A 21,638-nucleotide genomic window follows, 5' to 3' on the forward strand; every position below is an offset into this window, starting at 1 on the left:
TGAAGGAGCTGTTGGAAATAAGCAAAAGTTAGGTCAAGCTCATTCCTCTGTCAGCGCCTCATCGAAAAATTTAAACAAGATATCAATTTTTGAAGACGAACCACTGGGTGAAGTGGAAATCCCTCCCCAAATTTGTGAAGAAAGAAACATGGAATGTATTCAACAGGAAGTTCAGGAGCGACCATCTGCTTCAAACATGGAGATAATATTGGAAAATGATGAGATAGATATCCTAGATGGAGAATTCCAAGAGGGAATGATTTCCGCTCTTCGATGAGTTGAGGATAATCTAGATGATGAAAACAATCAAGTGGATAAGGATATTGAGCAATGCACAATCCTTGATTGGCTAAAGGAAAGGATGAAAGTGAAAGCACCTGTGGAAATTCAACAAGAAGATGATACAACAAAATTCTTGGCTAGATTAGAAAAAGTTACAATAAAGAAAACAACAAACAAGTATTCCTTGATCCAAAAGGATGATGCAAGATTTCATTTAGTTCAAGTGGTTGTGCCAAGATAAGGCAAAAGAAGATATTACTCCCAAAGAGTATGAAATAACGACTATCAACTTAGGCCCAACCACTAAAGAGCAAAAAGTTTAGGAACTGAATGCTTCAGTCAAGACAATCAAGAAAAGATTGAAGAAAGAAGTAGAAAAGGAAGAGGAATTAAAGATAGAGAATGAGCAGCTAAGAAATTATCTCCAGCACTTGATCAATCCTATTGCTCAAGGAGATGCAGTGCCCCTCTACCTTTGGCTCTTCCACAGAAAACAGTTGAAGACTTTGAAGAGATGAAGGTGACAACTAGAGAAACTATGGAATGGATGGCAGGCATCACTAATGAAGTTGTCGCGTTCGTGGAAGAATTGATATTAACATATGGGCAAACTTAGACATGGCAGAAATGTGGGAAGATCTTCAAAATATTCAAGATAAAGTAATCTCATGCTTGAAGGTGTTGAAAGGAGTTCCCAAGCAGGAATTAATAGACGGACAAGTAATTGCAGCTAGAGGCATCTATGACTTCAACACATGGTATTGGGCATTAATGGCAAGAAATGAAATTTTGGAGAAGGTAAAGGCTAATGGTGTCAAAATTGAAGAGCTGACTAAAGAAATTCAAAATAAGATTTTCCTTGTGGCCATTGATGTGCTTGGAAAGGAAGCAATTCGAGAAAATGAAATGAACATGGAAAATCTGAAGGTCAAAGCTCAAGAGAATTTCTTCACTTTGATAGGATTGATCCTTAAGCAAAATTTGACTAAGGCGTCCACCTTCTTTTCCACCAAGGATGGCTTTTAGAAACAAGAGTTAGATTGGGAGAATGCTTTTGCCACCTATGCTAATGACTTGGACGTGATCGAATTCAAATGCTGCCACATGTCACAATGGAAGAGGTTAATCCTCTTGTGTTCAAGTTCATCAAATATGTTGCTTGTTGGTGTACGTTTTATCATTCACCGAACATTAGAATAAAATGTCAAGGACATTCTACCCTTTCTTGATCAAAATCACTACGTATGCCAAGATTGCACGAGAAAGACCACACGACGACTCCAAGGTTTATATATGCAAACAAGCAACTTTATGTTGGGTAGCTTCCTTGGTCATGTATGCTGAAACACAAGGGGGACTTATACTTGGTTCATTCAATTCACAATGAAGGTCTAGGCAATGAAGCTCTATCGATTGGGTCTTGGATCATGGACTTCAAGAAAACTAAAGAAGAGATAAGGGTTTAGAAGTTCTAATCTATTTCTAAGAATTCAAGAGACGACATTGACTAGGTGAAACCAATAACGATGCTTTGCCTTGCCATGTTGAGACAACTACACAAAGTGGGTGCAATCTTCAAGGGGTGTGCTTATGATTTTCACGTCATGAATAACTACTATCAAATCGAACAATATTCATCTAGACAGAAGTTAAGCATCCACAAAGTAAGCTCAGACTTACTTTACACAATGAACAAAAATCATCTGTTCATCAAAAGTACGAGTGGAAGATTCACCATAAATCAATACTTATCAGATTTTGCATTTGTCTAACATACACGAAATAAAAGCTAAACTATGATGAGGGATAAGAACCATGCAAATAGCAAAATAAGAGAAGTAATCACCATCAATTTGAACAATTCATTACTTATTACTTTGGCAGTCATAAGCAACAATTTACTTATCTCAACATGTTTTGCAATATGCTCCCATTACTTATTACTTTGGCAGTCGTAAGCAACAATTTACTTATCTCAACATGTTTTGCAACATGCTCCCATGATTTGCAAATGAGGGGTGAGCTCAATTTATAGGCTCTCCAATTACAATTCAATGGCCAAGATTGATTTAAATCAATGGTCGAGATTACAAAATAAAACCCTAATTAGGGTTTGTTACAACTAACTCCCTCTCAACCAATGAGAAAATTACACTTGGGGACACTTGTCCTTCTTGCTAAATATAAACCAAAAATAAAATAGAAGGTTGTTCAATTGTGGAGTATGCCTTTTAGAAGCTTTCGTGGATAAGTTAGATTCATTGAACCTAGACATGTTGACTTGGAACAATCTGATTGGTTGGAAGATAACGAGGCGCCACCTCAGCGTGTTGGATGTCCTCCTTGAATTCTCCAATTTGTGTCAAGAAATTGTCTAAGTATGGATATCCGTTTGGAATACTCTTCTTGTCACCATCTAATTCTGATTGGGAGCTTGTCTTTAATTCTTTAGGAGGTGAAATCCCTCAAGAAGTTCGAAACTCTTTTCTATATTTTCACCAAGTTCGAGGACTCTTCTTTCTTGATGCCTTGAAATTCTTTCAAGCGCTTTGAATCTGGAGAAGAATTCCTCTGTGCTTTTGCCACAATGGAGGAAATTGGAATTTTTCTATGAAGTATTTCTCATACAGCGCCAAATTTTGGCCATCTCTATGCTCGGACAAACCTTGCTTGTGGACTTGTCTTCAATTCTGAATTTGGCTTGAAACTCCATTTATGGTTTCTGCGATGATCCCGCCTCAGCTGTCATCTATGATCTGCAAAGCAAAAAGAAATTAAGATTCTAAGTTTGAGTGTAAATTTTGAAGGTTTGATGGTAGAGTGTGCTCTGATTTTCCACTTCCTGAACACTTCTAGCTTTCAACAAGCTTCCAACACTTAGAATATTTTTGGAAAACCTTGAAACTCAATATGATCTGAAGATTTTGGGACTGAATTTGATCAAAATCAGACTTGAAAATAGATAATCTAGCCCCAAATTCTGCTAAATAAATACCAAAATCAGATTTGAATGACAGAAAATGACGGAGAAATGGAAGATATTGTGACAATTTAATTATTCTCCTTTAAAATTTCATCAAAACTTCGAAAACCTCAAGAATCTGCCATGGAAAACCTTGTCACCTTCAGAATTTAGACGAGAGAGAAGTAGGAAAAGTGCCACTTGACTTGGAAATCTGCACTTTGTCTCAGGAAATTTTAAATCTGCACTTGAAATGTCTTTGAATTGCTCTTGAAACTCTTGAAATCTTCTTGAAAAATTCTTGAAACCTGTTGAAAATTCTTGAAATCTTTTCCACCTCTTGCTCGAAATGAATGAATGATTTGTTATAAGTATAAACTCCCAAAAGAGTTCGAATTCTGCATTTAGGAACATAGCTCACCTTTCCTAAATTTGAACTGGATTTGTTTCTAAATTCATTCCGTACATTGAACTTAGACATTCAGTACATGATATCGATTTGAGTCTCTTAAGAAAGTTTCTAATTTTGAATTTCAGTTGAACTGAGTTATTTGAGAAAGTTCTGATTTCATTTTGAGTTCAATTTTAGCCTTTGGAGAAAGTTTCTAATCCCATTATGAGTTCAAGAATCGAACTCTTATCTTTCCCTATTCTCCAAATTTTGAAACTTTCTAAAATTAATTTTGATGAAATCTTTTGTTTCAAACTTCAAAACTTTCTATCTTAGTCCAAAATTGGACTTTGGAAGATCTTTTCCTGGTGACAAAAATCTTTCTGTATCTCAGCTGTGGCGGACTTCATAAGATTCTTTCCAAATGATAGCAGACTTCAGCATTTATTTTCCTAGTTTGAGGGCGGACTTGGAGAGAACCTTTCCTCATTTCAATGAATCTAACAATCTTGACAAGGCGGACTTTATCTCTTTCCCTCCATACTCATGGCGAACATTAGGAGATTCTTTCTTAACTTAAGGCGGACTTGGTGAATTTTATTCCCAACATGCTGATCAAAGTGTCTTCCAAGGTAGGGCGGATTTCATAGAATTCTTTCCTCACTTAGGCGGAGTTCTTGAAATCTTTTCCAAATGATGGCGAACTTTGTGGGAAACATTCCTCATGAGGGCAGACTTGGCAAAAGTTGTTCACCTTTTACTTGTTATCTCCTTAACCTCTAGGTGGATTTCATGGATTGCATTCCACCACATAAGGGCGGACTTGATAGGAAACACTCCACATGCCAAGCGGACTTTATCTCCACCTTTCCCCATTGCAAGTTAGCCTAAATCGGACTTTAACTTTCCCTTTCCCAAGGTGGACTTGGACATACTCTTTCTTCATGCAAGGGTGGACTTGAAAGAACCTCTTCCCAAGCAAGGCGGACTTCACTCATTTCTTTCCTCTCCTTTGCCAAACAACTCTTCATTCTAGGCGGACTTAGAGGAACATTTTCTCCATTAAAACCAGATTTTGCAAGAAATGAAATCCTTCATTCCTCACCGAATTTTTATCTTATGACCTTGAAATTTTAAAATCATTTCCTCATTATGCCTTTGAATCCTTTCAAATCTCCACAAATTTAGGAACTTGATGTCTTCTGAATTAAATTTGAACTTTGAACAAGATTTTCAATCATTTTCACCAAAATTTTGAGCCAACTGAGCAAACCCTAGACTGTAAAGTTTATTCAATTGCAATAAAAGAACATATTATATATGTGAGAATTTTATATGATTATATTGTCTAATAATCTGATTATTTTGTTGCAGGCAGAAGGAGAGAGATCATTAATATTTTTCTCTGTCTTCTCCAAATGATTCATGTCGGGCTTTATATGTTTTAGAAGACCGGTCAATAGATGTCTTGACCGGTCATGTCTTTTAGACATGACCGATCAAGGCACCTATTGATCGGTGCACATCCTGATTTTGGTTATGTTTGGTAACTAACATTAATACTTAACAATCGGTTGAAACGGTGTTAGTTATGATGCTTTGTTAATGGCCCGAATAAATGTTTATCCCGATAACAAATAGCATTACATATGCTATCGAGTTAATACCCCGATAGCATATTAATGTCGATTCATTTAACCCCGATAGCATATTAATGCCGATTCATAAATGAATCGACATTAATATGCTATCGGGTTACTAGCCCGATAGCATTTAGATTGACGCTTAACTATGTTAAGCAAGTCGTCGATCTAATCCATATTTATACAATGTCAATATCATGATCAATGTTACAATCTAATAAACATATTCAGTTCGGAAAGCATAAATCAGATAATCTAATAGCATAGATGAGTAAACCAAAACAGAATAGAGGAGATTAAAGGGTTAGGAAAGTCTTATCTTGCAGAAGCTACTAATGCATTAACATAGACCCCCATTCCAAAAATGGAAACAACAAGAATCCCTAAAAATTAGGAAAAACTTTCTAAAAATAGCCTCTTTGGGGATCGTTCTCAAAGTGCCAAAAACGAAACTTCCTAAAAAATAGGAAAAAGCAAAAAGCAAAACTTTCCAAAAATAGACAGTTGTCCAAATTAACCCAAATCAATTGCATTTTTCGTCCTTCAGAATCCCTAAGCACATTGATGGCGTCAAGACACCGTTTTGACCATGATTTCCTCAATTGACTTCAACTCCTCATTGCAAAAAGACTAGTGATTAGCAGTTGCGACGCCAAGGCAAAAGCAACGAAAACAGGCGGTCTCCATTTGTAATGGGGCGATGTGTGAAAAAGGTCACAACACTACCACATTAGGGGATAAGGGACACATTCTTCTAGAAGAAAGCTCCATATGACATGTGTCTTTCTTTTATTTGCTCTTGTTGGATAACTATTGTAAACCCTAGTTAGGGTATATGTGTTTTGATCTCAACCGTTGATCTATATTTGATCTGGGCCTTTCACTCATTTTAAGACTATATAAACCCCTCTTCTCTCATTTGTTCGAGAGAGATTAGTGAAATTGTTGCTTAAGTCTATTAAGATAATAAAGTTCTTTTGCATTGCTTTGAATCTCTATGTTATCTCATAGTTGCATGGTTTCATATTTTCTTCAGCATAGAATAGAATTTTCTTTATAAAATTATTAAATGAATGCAAGATTTGATAGTATTGGTTGGTGAAGTCGTTGCTCATACTTTTGATGAACATATGATTTTTGTTCATTGTGCAAAGTTAGCTTGAGCATATTTTGTGGATGTTTAACTTCTACCTTTGGATAAGTATTGTTCATTCTGATGGTACTATTCATGGCATGAAAATTTTAAGCACAACCCTTGAAGATTGCAGCCACTTTGTTTAGTTGTTTAAGTTGGCAAACCAAAGCATTGTTTAGTTTCACCCAATCACTACTGTCTCTTAAATTCCTAGGAATAGTATAGAATTCCTGAATCCTTTTCCTTTTTACCTTTTTTGAAATCCAAAATTAGAAAACCCCCCAAAAAAGAGTTTTCATAGCTGAAAATCTTCATTGTGAATGAAATTTGCAAGTCCCCCTTGGATTACCAACAAACATCACTGAATGAGCTATATCCAACATTAAAGTCGCTAGTTTGCAGTAAAAACATTGGAATCGCCATATGATCTTCTTTGCAATCTTAGCATATGTAGTGATTTTATTGAAGAGAGGATAGAGTGTCTTTTGGGCATCTTTATCCTGTGTTCGGTGTGTCATAAAACACACACCAACAAGAAGGATGCTCATTGAAAAACAACAATAATCGCAAGCACATGGCCATTATTGGTTGTTGCTAGACTTTTTAAAAGTACTTTCCTGCAAAGGTAAGAGGGGCCTTTAGTGGATGAAGAACAAAAATTCATTATGGATGACATTAAAATCTATTGTTAGGAGTATGGATCTCTTACACCATAGATCCAAGCATTAAAGACACTAACCATTTTTGTCAATCTCAATGTCGAATGGGCTGAGAAATAAACAAAGGCCCATACTTAACCAACACAACAGAAAATTGTAGCATTTGCTAGGGAAATTAACTCTTCCCAGTTTTGATGGTTCTAACAAGAGTACAAAAAAAGATTGGATTCAAAAACCACATAATTATCTATCACTCAGGCCAATGTTTGAAGAGGCAGCCATCAAGTTCACCACCGTACACTTTAATGGAATTGCACTCGAACGATGGTACTATGGATTGATTACCTAGAGTCATAGTCTCATGATCTCATCAACAAGTATGATGCATTTAGTGAAAGGCTGTCCAAACAATTTGACAGAAAGGATCTCGACATCCACTTAAGAGAATTGGCCCAATTGAAGCAAATCAATTTTGTCGGAGTTATGGAATGAAATTTCATAAATCTTAGTCATGGTTCTTGATGTCTTGGAAAGGAGACCTATAATGCTATTTATAGAAGTGTTAGTCGAACTTCTCATGGGTTAGTTAAAGCCTTTGTGTGACCATCACTTCAAGAGGCTATCAAAGGTGCTTTAACCTTGAAAACTTATGTTCCAATAAGTTTCAACGCAATCCGGTTCATTCTGTGAAGCCTTTTCAGAATGGAATTACTTAGCCACAAATCCTGCCGCCTTGTAGAGACGAAGAAACAGAGAATGAACTAAGTTTAAAGAATCTATGTGTTACCTACAAGGAACCTTGTGAACTAGGTCACAAATTGTAATGTCCCCACTTTAGCAGTTGACCAAGTGTGTGTGCGTTAGCCTTGTTCTACATGGTCCCGAGGGCTAACGAAGGGTTTAAGGGGATCCTGGAGTGTTTTGGCCTAGTCATTTCCAGTTTGGGCCAAAACGAAGTTGATTTACTCAGTTTCAGGCATACTTACTATTTTTAGTAAGTCAGCAGGACATAGTGGAGGCCAGTTTTGGTGTTTGGATTTGATACTCCTCGGTGAGAGCTTTCCGACGAGCTATCACTCGCATTATTCAGAGTCCGATTGCTAATACATTTTAGTGCCTGAAGTTTTATTAAAGTAACATTTAATTTAATTGTAAAATATTAAAGTAACATTTATCTTGTAAGCTCAGATTGATTCAAGATCAACGCCCAAGATTACAAGATAAAACCCTAATTAGGGTTTGTACAACCACCATTACATCGGCCAATAAGAAACGAGGGTAGGTAAGATAAATAATATTTGATGTAGCACCATGTGTCACCTATTCCCTCCTTGAATGAATGTTGACTTGGCACCCTTTGATTGAACGAATGGTGACTAGGATGCCACCTCATCTTGCCTTGTACACTCTTCATCTTCACAATGTTTGGAATCCCTTATGATACTTTACATTCCATCCTTATGTGAAGGAATTCCATGAACTATTCCCTCCTTATGTTTTGGAAAATTTCCCAATCTTGGAATCTTGAAATATTTCCTTCCTTGGCGCTCTTTGATATTGAAATTCCTTGATCTAGTTCTGGTTTTCTTGATGTAAAATCCTTTGTGTTCATTTCTTGAACTTGCTTTCCTTCATTTGTTCACCATCAAAGTGAAGTCTTCTTCACGATTGATCTAGTCCTCATCTTCACCTTATGGAATCTCTATCCTAAACTCCTCATCCAATCTTTGAAGTATTGATCTTTCTTATCCGCATTGCGTGCATCCTCCTTCACCTCAAGCCTTGATCATTGTGCTTCCTTTCCTCATAACAGTCTTGCAAAACAGACAAGCATTGAATCAAACACCCATGTGATAAACTTGATTTCAACCTTGGTGGGAAATCCATCCACATATGGATTGATCATTCCTCAAAACCATCCACTTTATCCTTGTCCATTCTTCCCTTGGTGGAAATTTGATGCCTATTTGGACAACTTCCTTCCTTTGTAATTCCGCCTTGCAGTGGAAATCCGACTCTCATCCAGACTCATTGTCCTTGAAAATCTTGTGTTGACTGGATCACCATTCCATGGAGTGGAAATCCGGACACCATCAGGACTTTGTTCCTGACAATTGTCCCAACATGTGATAGGTAGTCTTAGAAAATTGTAACACCAACTTTGGAAAATATGAAGGTCCGGATTGAAATTTGGAAAATTCTCCTCAAGAAAACCTGATTTTCAGACTTGGGATAAGTCTGATCACAATTGCTAAGTCTGAAGACACCCATGTAAACTCAGAAAATTGAGTACTTGGAGCCCAAAAATGAATGTCCAGGTCTGAAAATATCACTTGGAGGTTTGAAAACACCCAGAAAGTGACTGGTTTTTTATATCAAAGTTGTGATAGAAGTCTGATTTTCTGAGGACAAAGTCTGAATACGCCCTCCAATGCCTGAAAATACTCAAAATGGTGTATTGAAGTCTGATTTTCTGATTCTCAAATCTGGATACACCCTCTGAAAGTCTGAAAATGGCTCCAAAAAGTCTGAAGACACTCTGAAAATGATGAATATCAATGGCTGGAAGTGGTCACAGCCATGTCACATGCTTGCATTTGAATTATTTTGACCTTCAAAACTCAGAAATGGTCACATCTGGGCACAACTATGTGGCTGGAAATGAAGTTTCAGTCTGAAGACAACCTGGTATAGTCAGAAAAATATCACAATTAGTGCCAATAAGTATACCACAATTCTGAAAATGCTTGGAAAAGGGTGTGGATGATGAATACTAAGAGGGGGGGGGGGGTGGGGGGGTGAATTAGTATACCAAAAAATACTATAAACAAACTCTTAAACAATTTAGCAGATAACCGGTACAACAGATTTACTAATAAACCGGTTAAGACAAATGCAAACCAAATAGCTAACAAAGCATTCACCTACAAAAGCACAATCACCATAACACAAGATATTTGACATGGAAACCCAAATGGGAAAAACCACGGTGAGCAAAAACTCACAAGTAACTATCTGCAGAATAGAAACCAGACCGGTTAAGGTCATACAATGTTCTTCACCAGAACAGATCTTGTTAGGAATCTAGATCTCTGTTAGGAGATAAGTCCTGTTAAAGACTACCTTGTTAAAGGATTTCAGATCCACAGTTGTGAACCACCTTGTTAGAGGATTTACAAAGGCTTTGTTGGGCGGCCTACCTCGTTAGAGTTTTAGACTTGTCGAAGATGTGAGTAATCAACAAGTGAGTGATCTAGATACGAGCACAGTATGCTTGGTTAGATCTTTGATAGCTCATTGTGAATGCATTTCAGCATTACTTCAGTCTTCAATATCTCCACACTCTAACTCTTCACACAGACCTAATCTTCTATGCAAAGATCGCACATAACCTTCTCATACATCATACATCTCTCTTACATGCAAACCCTAGACATGATGTCCTTATAAAGGAAACTAATTTCATGTCGGTCCAATAGGATTAAACTACAAGTTCCTAGGTTTAGTGCATCTAGACACATCTTGTAACACGACACAAAATCACTACCAAAGTGTCAGTGGATGATAACTCATCACAAAAATACCGGTTGGTAATTCATCACAGAGTAATACCGGTCCATACAATATACCGATTACCGGTTGTCAAAAATGAAGACTAGAAAATGTTAACTACCGATTTGTTCCTTCGTACCGCTTGAGATCTTCGAACCGCTTGAGTTCTCCATACCGCTTGAGGTCTTCATACCGCTTGGGTCTTAAGTCAATTTGTGACCGGTAAACATCTTCTGCAAAACACCGATAGTCTAAAGACTATAATACATAATACTGGATGGAACAATTACCGGTTGAGCATAACTCATACATCAAGAAAGTGTGTGTCCATCATAAAGAAAGTGTGTGTCCATCAATGACAATCAAAACATCATCAAAATGCCAACAGTGGAAAAGTCTGATTTTTAGTTCTTAAAGTTTGAAGTCACCCTTCCAAGGTCCAACAATGACTGCCCAGTGTCTGAAGACAACCTGTAACTTCAATAAATCAGTCATTTAAACTTGTCGCAGTCATAGGAAACACCTGTATTTGATGAATTTCACCTTCCCAAAGTGAAGTTTGTCAAATCTGGGCACAAACAAAGGGCTGGTAAAAAATATCAAAGTCTGAAGACAAATCTGAAAGTGAAGTTTCAGACTTAGATCAGCAATGGAAGCTCCACCATATGTCCAAAAAACTCATAAGAAATGACGTCCAAGTAAAATTTTTCAAGTTGGCAAGTGGCTGGAAATGAAAATCAGTCTGAAGACAACCTGCAACTATGGAGTTTCAGACTGTAACAACAATGGCAGCCCTTGAAAATGCACTGAAAACTCCTCCAAACAACCCTTAACCAAAATCGCCTTAGTATGGATGAGTTGGGCAATGAAGAATAATTCTGAAAATGTGTTCCCAACCAACAATGGAGGTCAAATCACTCCTAGCAATGGCACCCAACAAGGTCTGAAAATAATGGCAGCCCCTTAACACTAAAAAATATCACCAAAATTCATCAAGATATGGAGGAATCAGCCTCCCAAATAAAATCGCCCAACTTCAGCCATGGCGCCACCTCCCAAATCTGAAAATTACTCTAAAAAACTTGCTCCAATGGCTGCCAAGAAATATTGCCCAGCTGCGAATAGGCAGAAAATGAACAACAAAACTAACTTTCAGCTCCAAATGTGTCAAGTAGACACTTCACCAAAATCGCACAGCTGGAGAAAATCACCCAAATCAACAACTTAGCAATCACACTCAGCAAATATAATGATATTTTAATGCCAGTCACCTCTCTTTAAACATGTTCTCACCTTGAGTTTTCATCACACAAGCAATGTGGGATAAAACATTTGCACTTTTACACTTGTGTTGGAAAAATCAACTTGCTTGGGAAATAATATTTTTTTATTTTTTTAAAACATTGCAAGTCATTAAATAATTGTTTTTAATTTTTAAATGATCGTCAACACTTGTAAAAACAATTAAATTTGGGGTCAATTTATTTAAAATATTCCAAAATTTAGATCAAAATTAACCCATGGGGGAAAATCGCCCCATGTTGGGATAAAAATCTCGACAAAATTTCATCAAACTTGCACAAATTTGCCTCTAGGGGAAAATCGACCCTTGTCTGGACAGTTATCTGGACTCAAAATCATGAAATGCATTCTCAATGGAATATCGACTTGGGCATGGATTGAGAGTCTGCACAAAAATGCGCACTAACTTGTCACAAAACAGCTTGGTGGAAAATCAACTTGGGCATGGACTGAGAGTCTGCACAAAAATGCGCACTAACTTGTCACAAAACAACTTGGTGGAAAATCGACCCAGGCATGGAATCATCCTCAACTTCATCCGCACTATAGTTCGCACTCTCGGTGGAAAAACGAAGGCAGTCTGGAAAAATCCTGACACTTAGCCAAATTTTAATGCTTCCAGGGGAAAAACGACTCAGGCATGGATAAATAGTGGTGGAAAACCATAGCTAGTATGGATTTCAGGGGAAACCCATGTGTAGTGTGGATTTTGAGTGGGGGAAAAGGGTGGGTAGTCTGGAATATGAGGGGAAAAGCACCTCTAGCATGGAATTTGACCTTCTAACCCTTGAAATATGGATTTCCCTTAGGAATTTCGCATTTTAACCACTCAAAATCGCTTAGAAACTTCAAAATTAGGCTGGACTTAGGCAAATTTTCCAAAAAATTGAGCGAAACACTAGGAAATTTGTCGAGATTAAGTGCGAAATCAACTTAAATAATACGTTAGGAGCGAGAAAACAACTCCAAAAAGTGTGGGAATACCTTGGCACTTTAAAATCACTGATGCGCGTGTTTAGAAACACGTTAACGCTCAAGAAGGTCAACACTTAGCAAGAATAAATTCAAAACCCTAAGGCAACCCCTAGACTTAGGCAAAACTCAGGATCACTCTAACATTTTGACATTTTAAACACATGATCCTATTCAAAATTCAAAAACCTTCTCATTGGCAAAGGCAAACACTAGGAAACTAGGCAAAACTTCTACTCTAAAAAGCGAAAAGTGGGGGTCCCCATTTGCAATAGGGCGATGTTTGAAGACGTCACAACATATTGTAATGAGCTCTGGATTTGTAAAATGCAAAGCGGTAGATTGCCATCTCCTCTGTCGCTTTCTCAACCATTGCCAAATTTAGGCACACCTCCTCATAGTCATCTAGGACAATGGGAAATTCAATAGACAACTTCTTCTGAATTTGATCGTATGCTATCAGTTGTCTCATGAGTTCTAGCAGCACCAAGTTGTCAGATGGATACCTAGGCAATTTATATGGCTAGTACATGAATCCTTGCGTCCTGATATAAGTAAACTTTGGAAACTACAAGAATGTGGCCCCAAATTTTTGCTCTAAAGCCCTGGCCTATGGGGACACCCTTGTATGGAGCTCATTCTGCATGAGCCTAGTCAGGTACATGGTGAAAGTGTCATTTGCCAACTTGAAAGAATTAGTATTGTAGAGATGTAGTTGAGGATAACATTCGTGAACTTTAAGCCGTGCTGGTCCGCAACCCATGACTCCTTTTCTCAACAGACCATTAAAACCACCCATCCTTGCAAGCATATAAATTACATAGGAGTTCATGTAGAAGGATTGGGACCTCTTTTCTTTCAAATCTTTCAGCTGCTCATGCACGTAGTGGCTGATTAACTTGGCCTAGTCCATTAATTCATTGGCATTCATGATTTCACCAATGTAGAAAAACATCCATGGCTCAAAATTTACAGTTATGTGAACACCCCATTATCTTGCTCAACATCATTATCAGGTCCACACTCCTGCTTGAATTTGAAAATGGTGAGTGTCTTAGGCATTTTAGAGATGTGCGGTCTAGGCTTTTGCAACCAAGTCTTGTTAATGATATTTGTCAAGACCTGCCTCGTATACTGCCTTTGCTCCATTCATGGTCTTGTAGGTCATGGAATGATGTGAAGGATTTCCGAAGGCTTCCCAGATAGCTTTCGAAGTCGAGGTGGCCAACAACTTGCCACCTGATGTTGACATTGTTCTCCTTTTCGGATTGTAATGTTTTGCACATTCCAATATCAAGTTTGGACATTGAATAGAAGGGGGAAACCTGGCTGTTGCAACAATTCCACTTCTGACTATCTTGGCAGCGGTAGGAGATGGGTTATGTCCTGCTGCTCCAAACATCATGATTTTGAAGGCAGCCATGTTGAACGTTCCTAAATTTGTATCATTGATCTCCTTCCACCTAGAAACAATCTTGGAATCCGGAAGAAAGCCCTTCATCTTTACCTTTATCTGCGTCTGTTGGGTAACAATTACCACCTTGCTTGATTTAGCCATTTCAGAAATAAATCAGCACTTCCTGCGAAGAAAATTTCTTGGAAAGGATGAAAAAATTCTCTAAGTCTGAATTTACTCACTTTCTCTCCAACTCTTCTTTCTCCAAATTTGCATGTGAGAAATGAATTGTACTTGCATGCTTATATAGAGTTTCTCTGACGTGTTGCTACATTGAGAGGAATCAAATTTGGCAATTGTTTTAATTGTGCATCATACTTTCCTCTCCAAGACACCATGCAAATGGGCTCCACCTCCGCAGTTGAGTTCAAAATTGGAAACTTTTTTTATTGCATTGAGTTGTGTCATGATTTAGAATATTCCCTCGCCAACTCACCAACTTCCATTCTTCGAATTTTGGAGGGATTTTTTGAAAGTTTGACTTGATCTTATTCATCCATCCACTTGGTGCAAAAATCTTAGGAAAGAGAATTTTCGACTTGGGAAGACCTTTCTTGAAGTTTTTTTAGCTTTTTCGGCTTTGGAGGGGATTTTCAACACTTTTCGACCATCTCCTATTTTTAGGAACTTTCGTAAAATTTAGGAATCAGGTCCAGGAGAGAGAATTCTCTCACGAGTCCAAATCTATAATTGAAATTCTGATAAGATTGTGTCTAAAAATGGATTTTTCTAAAAATTTCCCGAGGGGATTTCCTACTTTTTCTTTCTATTCCTGACCCTCAATTTGCTTTTTGCCTTGGAAAATATTCACCTTCCTTGACTTGGGCGTGGAATCGAGCTGATGAAAGAATTCTCATTTTTCTTGCCTTAGTCATTAGCCCCCTCTCTTGACATGGGTGCTGCTTTACCTACGATATGGAATTTTGTGCATTTGGAGTTTTCCATGCCACCCCGGTTTTGGCACCCTTCACCTTCCTTGGGCGCCAAATTCATTTAATGGAGGAATTTTGCAACTTCTTGTTTTTCCATGACTTGGAGGGTTTAGCGCTTATTAACCTCCTTGGGCGATAATTTGCCCTGGTGGTGGAATTTCATGGTTTGCTTCACTTTCCAAGACACCTTAGTTTTGGCACCCTGACTCTAACTAGAGCGCATTTTCTACTTGGTCAAGGATTCTCATTGTTTTCATTTTTCCTTGCTTGGCTCTATTTGGTGCCCTATCTCCACCTTGAGCACTAATTTCCATTGGTGATGGAATTTGGCATTTTTTCATTTTCCATGCTCAAGTCAATTTGGTGTCCTATCCACTTCTTGGGCGCTAATTTCCATTGGTGATGGAATTTTGCAATTTTTGGATTTTCCATGATACCTCCAATTTAGTGCCCCATTTGGTAGTGGATTTCACTGGATGAAGGATTTTGACTTCTTCACTTTCCAGACTTAGTCAAATTGGATGCTTCCAGATTAGAATGCCATTTTAAGAATTGATGTGAATTTCCAGACAAGATGATTTTTTGAGCTTTCCATTCCTAGACTGATGTGAATTTTGATCACTCTACCTGCTTTTTAAATTCCTTGGATTTAGAAATGATCGTGAATGCTCAATCTTCAGTGTTTGCTTGCGAGGACCTGCCACAAATGAACTTTTCAAAGATAGAAAGTGTTTCCAAAATGTCAATGTTAGGGCCAAAATAGGACGCAAGGTGGCTTACTATAAATAGAAACTTACTAAAAATAGTTTGATTTTCGGCGAAATGAAGACATTCTGGGAGGCAGTGAAATCCTTAAAAAATAGGAACTTTCTAAAAATAGAAAGTTGCTCAGAATTCGTTCAAATTGCACGTGTTGGGTCGTTAGAGGGTCCCGACTTTATTGCAACTTTCAGTTTTCGAAAACCCTAAAAGGAAACCCCTAAAATCTAGGACTGAATTTGAAACCCTAAACTGACAAAACCAGCCCTAGACTTAACCAAACTTGCTCGAATGAGCTGCAGGCCTGATCAAATTGACCCTGCTTGCAAACTCAGAGAGACCAACGAGACTGCCGCAAAAGACCCCAAAAACGAAAACCAAAAGACTGAGAAGACCTAAAAAGTAGGGGGTCCCCATTGTGAATGGGGTGATGTGTGATTAGGTCACAACATGTCCCTTAAGTGATCATTAGTGTTCATTATTATTCTGATTTAATCTCTGTCCCTTAGGTGATCATTAGTGTGTCATTGCATAAGTTTCATCTTCTGCATGCTGTTCTGTGCTTGATAGTAGTCTGGACCTCTCTATGGAACCTCCACTTGCCCTTTAAAACTCTCCTTTAGAGATGCTATCTTCACTGGCACACACCTTGTCATCTAACCCACTATGCAGTTCTTGGATAATGTATCAAAGAGTATGGTATTCACAGCTCTTCAACATCCTTGCATACTAGCTGGCTCCATGCTTGTTTGACAGCCTTAGACTCCCTTCAAGGATACTTCCAACTCTACAATGTTCTTGTAGACCTTGATGATTGTCTTAAGTAGCATCATACCGCTCTTAGACTATCCCATACTACTATCCATCTGAATGGCTTGGAGCATGATTTTCAAAAGCAATTTAGGGTCTTACACACCTTTTTATAGACTTCAAAATTGGGTCCTTAAACTGTTCCATTGACTCTGCATACAACTGTTGTTTCAAACTGTGTTTTAGAACTGTGTGATCTCCTCTCACTATGCCATAAACCTTTGATAGCTCTGCAAAACTGTGGTGCTTGAAACTTTTATATTCAACCTGTCAACTCCCATACTTTGGCCTTGTGCTGCATTCTTCTACTGTTTTCCTGCTCCTTTGCATTCATGCCTGTGAAGGCCTTTACTACTATATATGGTTTGGGAGAACATCTTATGCATCCCTTGACAGAGATAATAACACCTGTCAAGCCTTAACCTCACATCATTATATAACAAGGACCAATTTAAGGAAACAGCTCACACACTACTCATTGCACACAGACTTCAATAATCATAATTATTCTGTTTACGAAGCATGACTGTAAACCCTCAAGGCAACAATGGCTTGCTTGACTTGTTGATGGCACAGGTTTTTTTATGGCTTTAGGGTTTGAAAGCGATGAGGTCTTCTTCACTGTTTATAGTTTCTGGTGTTCATATAGAAAGGATCAACTACCCAAACCCTTGCTAGGAGTGACATCTATCAAGACAGTCCTATCCACTATCTGATGCTACAGAGCAGCTGATTAGACAAAAATACAATGGTCAGTAACAGAACCCCTAACTGTCCTATGGCCTATCAAAGACTTCATTCACTATTTAGCGGGGATTTGACCTTTAATAAACATTTTTTCACTGTGGTAACTCTTCATACCTCTGCAAACTCGACCCTTCATTTAGTCAGATGGATTTCAGTCAATACTTTCTCATTTCTATAATGAAATATACTCGCATGTACATGCTTATGTGCACGACCACACATATCCATGCACACAAATACACACACATGTATGCACACAGGTACACAACATGCACATGTTTTTATATAAAATGTGTATCCAGCTGTATCCCAATCCATATCTGTTCAAAAGATGTTGAAGAATAATAGATGATTTACTTATTATATATAATTTAAATTGGACGCTCTTTCCTTGGAAGTGACCCACAAAGATTTGATGAGCAGATTAGACAAACATGTGTATTACTAGTATCTGTTCAATTATAAAAATTATCTGTGATCAATTCGCAGACAAACAAAGTATGGTATGCAAATTATCAGTAGGCATATAATCATAATCATGCAAGGTATTGAGGTTTATATGTATGATTGCAACCTTTAAAGTTATATTCAATGAATTTGACATACCTTTCTTTTAAGGATTATGAATTTCAACAATACCATTTATGATTTTGTAATGCTGTTTTGCTCATTCAGGTAGAGAACATGTGTAGCAGATGGATGTTTCATTGGTATTGAGGATGCCTCAAACATCTTGTCTTTGAAAATATTATAAATTTATTCATATTACGAGGTTTTCAAGGTCTGGTCAGAATTGATATTGCATGGGATTCCATTTCCATTCATCATGAAAGTGTAAGATTTTTTGGATTGAATTCTCTTATGAAATCGTTTTGAAGATTGAAAGATGCTAAAGATTTTTTCTATTTTTTTTTAAAAACTGTTTTATAACTCCAAAGTAATAACATGAGCTGTTGTCCTGGATTCCGATTGCATGCAAGTTGTGCCTAACATGCTTTATTTATGTAGACTGGATGCTAATGCTGGTCTACTCTCCAACTTTGAAGTGATGGATCTGTTGCGATCCAGAGGAGCCACTCAAGATCCTTTGGGTTCATCTGGCTCTGCAACTCGATCTGAATGCCAGGTAAATGTTTTTGCAACCTTGGTTCTCATTAGTAGCATAAATGTCCATGGTAAGGACTATGAATTTATTTGTTTGTAAGGGCATACTATGGCATCTAATAGGCAGCAGTGACTTTTTCTTTCAAACAGGTTTTTGATTACTTGGTGCAGTCTCCAGCGGGAACCCTGACTCGGGAGATTGTACGGGAGTTCTTGTTGAAGGCAGAAAAGTTTTCACTTACAAAAGCAGAACGACTTCAAGTTCTAAATCTTAGGCCTTCCACAGCAGTTGAAGTCCATATGGTAGATCTCCTATTCGTTGGTCTATATTTATTATTTTCATTTTATAACTAGCTTTGGATATTTCAGAGCCACTGTACTATGCTTTTGAACTTTTGGCTACTTTATGAGTAAACTAGGATTTTCTTATCTATGATTTTATTCTGCATCATGGGCAAACAGATAATAGAAGACTGTGAGGAGAGAATGTCAAGTTCAACTGTTGATGAATTCCTTGAAATGGTCAAGAGTACTTTACCACCCCCGCCAATGAAACCTCAGGTAGAAGATGAAGAGGAAAATGATGAAGCAGATGAGGAAAATGATGAAGCAGATGAGGAAAATGATGGAGAAATGGATGCCGAGGAAGAAGTGGAATAAAGTGCCTATGTTGTCAACCATCAAGTGATTGCATATTGTAATTTGTAATATGATAATATTATAATCTTTTACATCAGAAAAGGTGGTGTAATATAATGTACTTCAAAAAGAAGGCTAGTTAATATAAAATGGGGTCAAGAGACATCTCATAAGTGAGGATGTTCTTTGAATGATACCATTCAATGCAATTTATTAATGAAGTGGTAGAGATGCAAGCCTTTTCAAGCACTAAGCATATGCATTCTGCTGAGATAGTTCCAAATTAAGATCTTTCTTCTCTTTCCTCCCCGTTGATGCACCATCCTACACCAATAATTTCCTCTTCATCATGTTACATTTTAAACTTTAGACTGTTATACATATATGCCTTGGCTCAGTGGTTCATAGCTGCCACCTCTTACCATCATCCTCTTTCCTAGAATCCAAACTTAGGAATGAAGGTCGCCCATGGCACCAATCGGATATGTTTTATTTATCATCATTTTCAAAGGATTTTTTTCCCTTTGAAAACCTTTGAAAAAGGAGAATGACTGCTATCTCCAGCTGATAAATTTTAGACTGTTACCATATATTCCTTGGCTGAGTGGTCCATAGTTGCCACCTCATGCCATCATTCTTTCTCCTAGAGAATCCAAACTTGGGAATGAAAATCACCCCTGAAACCAGTCACATCTCCAAGGTTGAATTACATTGTTTAATTCATCATCATTGTCGAAGGACTATTATTCCCTTTGAAAAAGGAGAATGACTGTTATCTCCAGCTGATAATCCATTCCAAGGTCCAATTCTCTATAAGTCCAACAAAAGACTCCCCTAACATGGTCGTAGTTTGGGTGAGACTTACTCTTCTTCCAAGTGAATACTAGCAATAGTATTCTCATATAAGGATCAGGGATGATATTGGTGAATGTCATAGCATTTGAATTCACGAAGTCTCTAGGGGTTTTGAAATATGCCATATTGAATTATCTGGGAAAGAAATTGTCATGAGCAGTCATTTATCATTCATGAGGCACTTGTCTCGTGTTAAATCTAACAAAAGATTTCCTAAAATGTTGAATACTAGCAATAGTAACCCAGAGATGCCCCCCCCCCCCCCCCCCCCCCGGGAAAAAAAAAAAAGACACGTCTCAAAGACCATTGTGTCTATTGCTAACTTTGTTTCTTCCTATGCTCCCCCAAGCTTTTGAGATGGGGATGATAGGGGACATGTTTATGGTATGGGGATTTGTTGGCCATCTTTTTAGAGGATATACCCATTATAACATTGAAGAAGCATCGATCATAGACATTATAGAACTTTTGTGAGCATGGGTAATTGAATAGGAATTATGATGTTCATTATACATATGAACATGAGTTAATAAAGACATGCTTGACTAGTGTGTACATTGTAGTGAGGGATTTATTTATAATTTTTCTCGAAGCCTTTAAGACTACATGTTTTGTAGTCAAACTCATTAACAAATTGGAATGGTTAAGTAAAAAGATATTTGGTTATGTTTCATTTTGACATTAGTTGGGATACTAATAGATAGGATTGCCCTATGAGTTATCTATGGAGGCATGATTAATATATTTTTACATTTTGAAAATGACATTTCCTACTAAAGATGACTTAACTCGTATTCAACGGTATAATAATTATAGCATGCCAACATTGTATATTTTGAAGACATGGAGATTTGTGATAGGGGATGTATATTTTGTATATTTTGTGATCATGATTCATCATGAGTCTATAATTTTGGTAGACTTATAGGGGTTTGTGGGTAACACCGTCTATGGAGTTTAGGGGCAATAACTCTGATGGGGTTTAGGGGTAACATCCTTGACATTTTCTATGTGATATAGGGCGAGTTCGAGGGGTAATCCCTCACCACCCTTCCCCCTTCCCAAATTAACACCTTCAAAACCACGTAGATCTTCATGGCACAGTTGTTTTTTTTAGTAAGTTTTTGAAGTAACTTAAATTGTGATCACCTAACATACCTTGCAATTCTTTTGACATCCTTGAAATGTCCTAAATTTTAACAAAAAACTAGGATGGGATGGGGGGATATTTTGTACTTGTCCTTGTGTCCTCGAGGAGGATTGGTTTCTTCTGCAAAGTTGTGTTAGGAAGTTACTAAGAGTTTCTTAAAGTGACCCACTTCATTCAATTTGACTAGTGAAATGAGATTAGTGGCTTAGATAATTGAACTTACTAAATTTTATGAACCATTTTGGATCAATCAAAGCCTTTATATGATTGCTATATCATGGCAATGTG

At 37.5% G+C, this 21,638-nt stretch overlaps 1 protein-coding gene across 2 annotated transcripts in view; it reads left to right on the forward strand.

The window, feature by feature from the left end:
• The window catches only part of LOC131077530 (uncharacterized), a 45,787-nt gene extending 26,271 nt beyond the window's left edge, over nt 1–19,516 (forward strand). Inside the window, exons 2-6 of one of the 2 annotated variants that reach the window (XM_059207082.1) lie at nt 18,278–18,436; nt 18,611–18,728; nt 18,857–19,009; nt 19,169–19,279; nt 19,322–19,516. In XM_059207082.1, the coding sequence (XP_059063065.1) occupies nt 18,429–18,436; nt 18,611–18,728; nt 18,857–19,009; nt 19,169–19,279; nt 19,322–19,366 (435 nt within the window). In that variant the 5' untranslated portion in view covers nt 18,278–18,428 and the 3' untranslated portion in view covers nt 19,367–19,516. Of the gene's footprint in view, nt 1–18,277; nt 18,437–18,610; nt 18,729–18,856; nt 19,010–19,168 lie in introns of both variants that reach the window. The other variant, XM_059207081.1, reaches the window with a different exon arrangement.
• The last annotated feature ends 2,122 nt before the right edge of the window (nt 19,517–21,638 follow it).

The sequence above is a fragment of the Cryptomeria japonica genome, chromosome 6 (genome assembly GCF_030272615.1).
Source record: "Cryptomeria japonica chromosome 6, Sugi_1.0, whole genome shotgun sequence".
Taxonomy (NCBI): domain Eukaryota; kingdom Viridiplantae; phylum Streptophyta; class Pinopsida; order Cupressales; family Cupressaceae; genus Cryptomeria; species Cryptomeria japonica.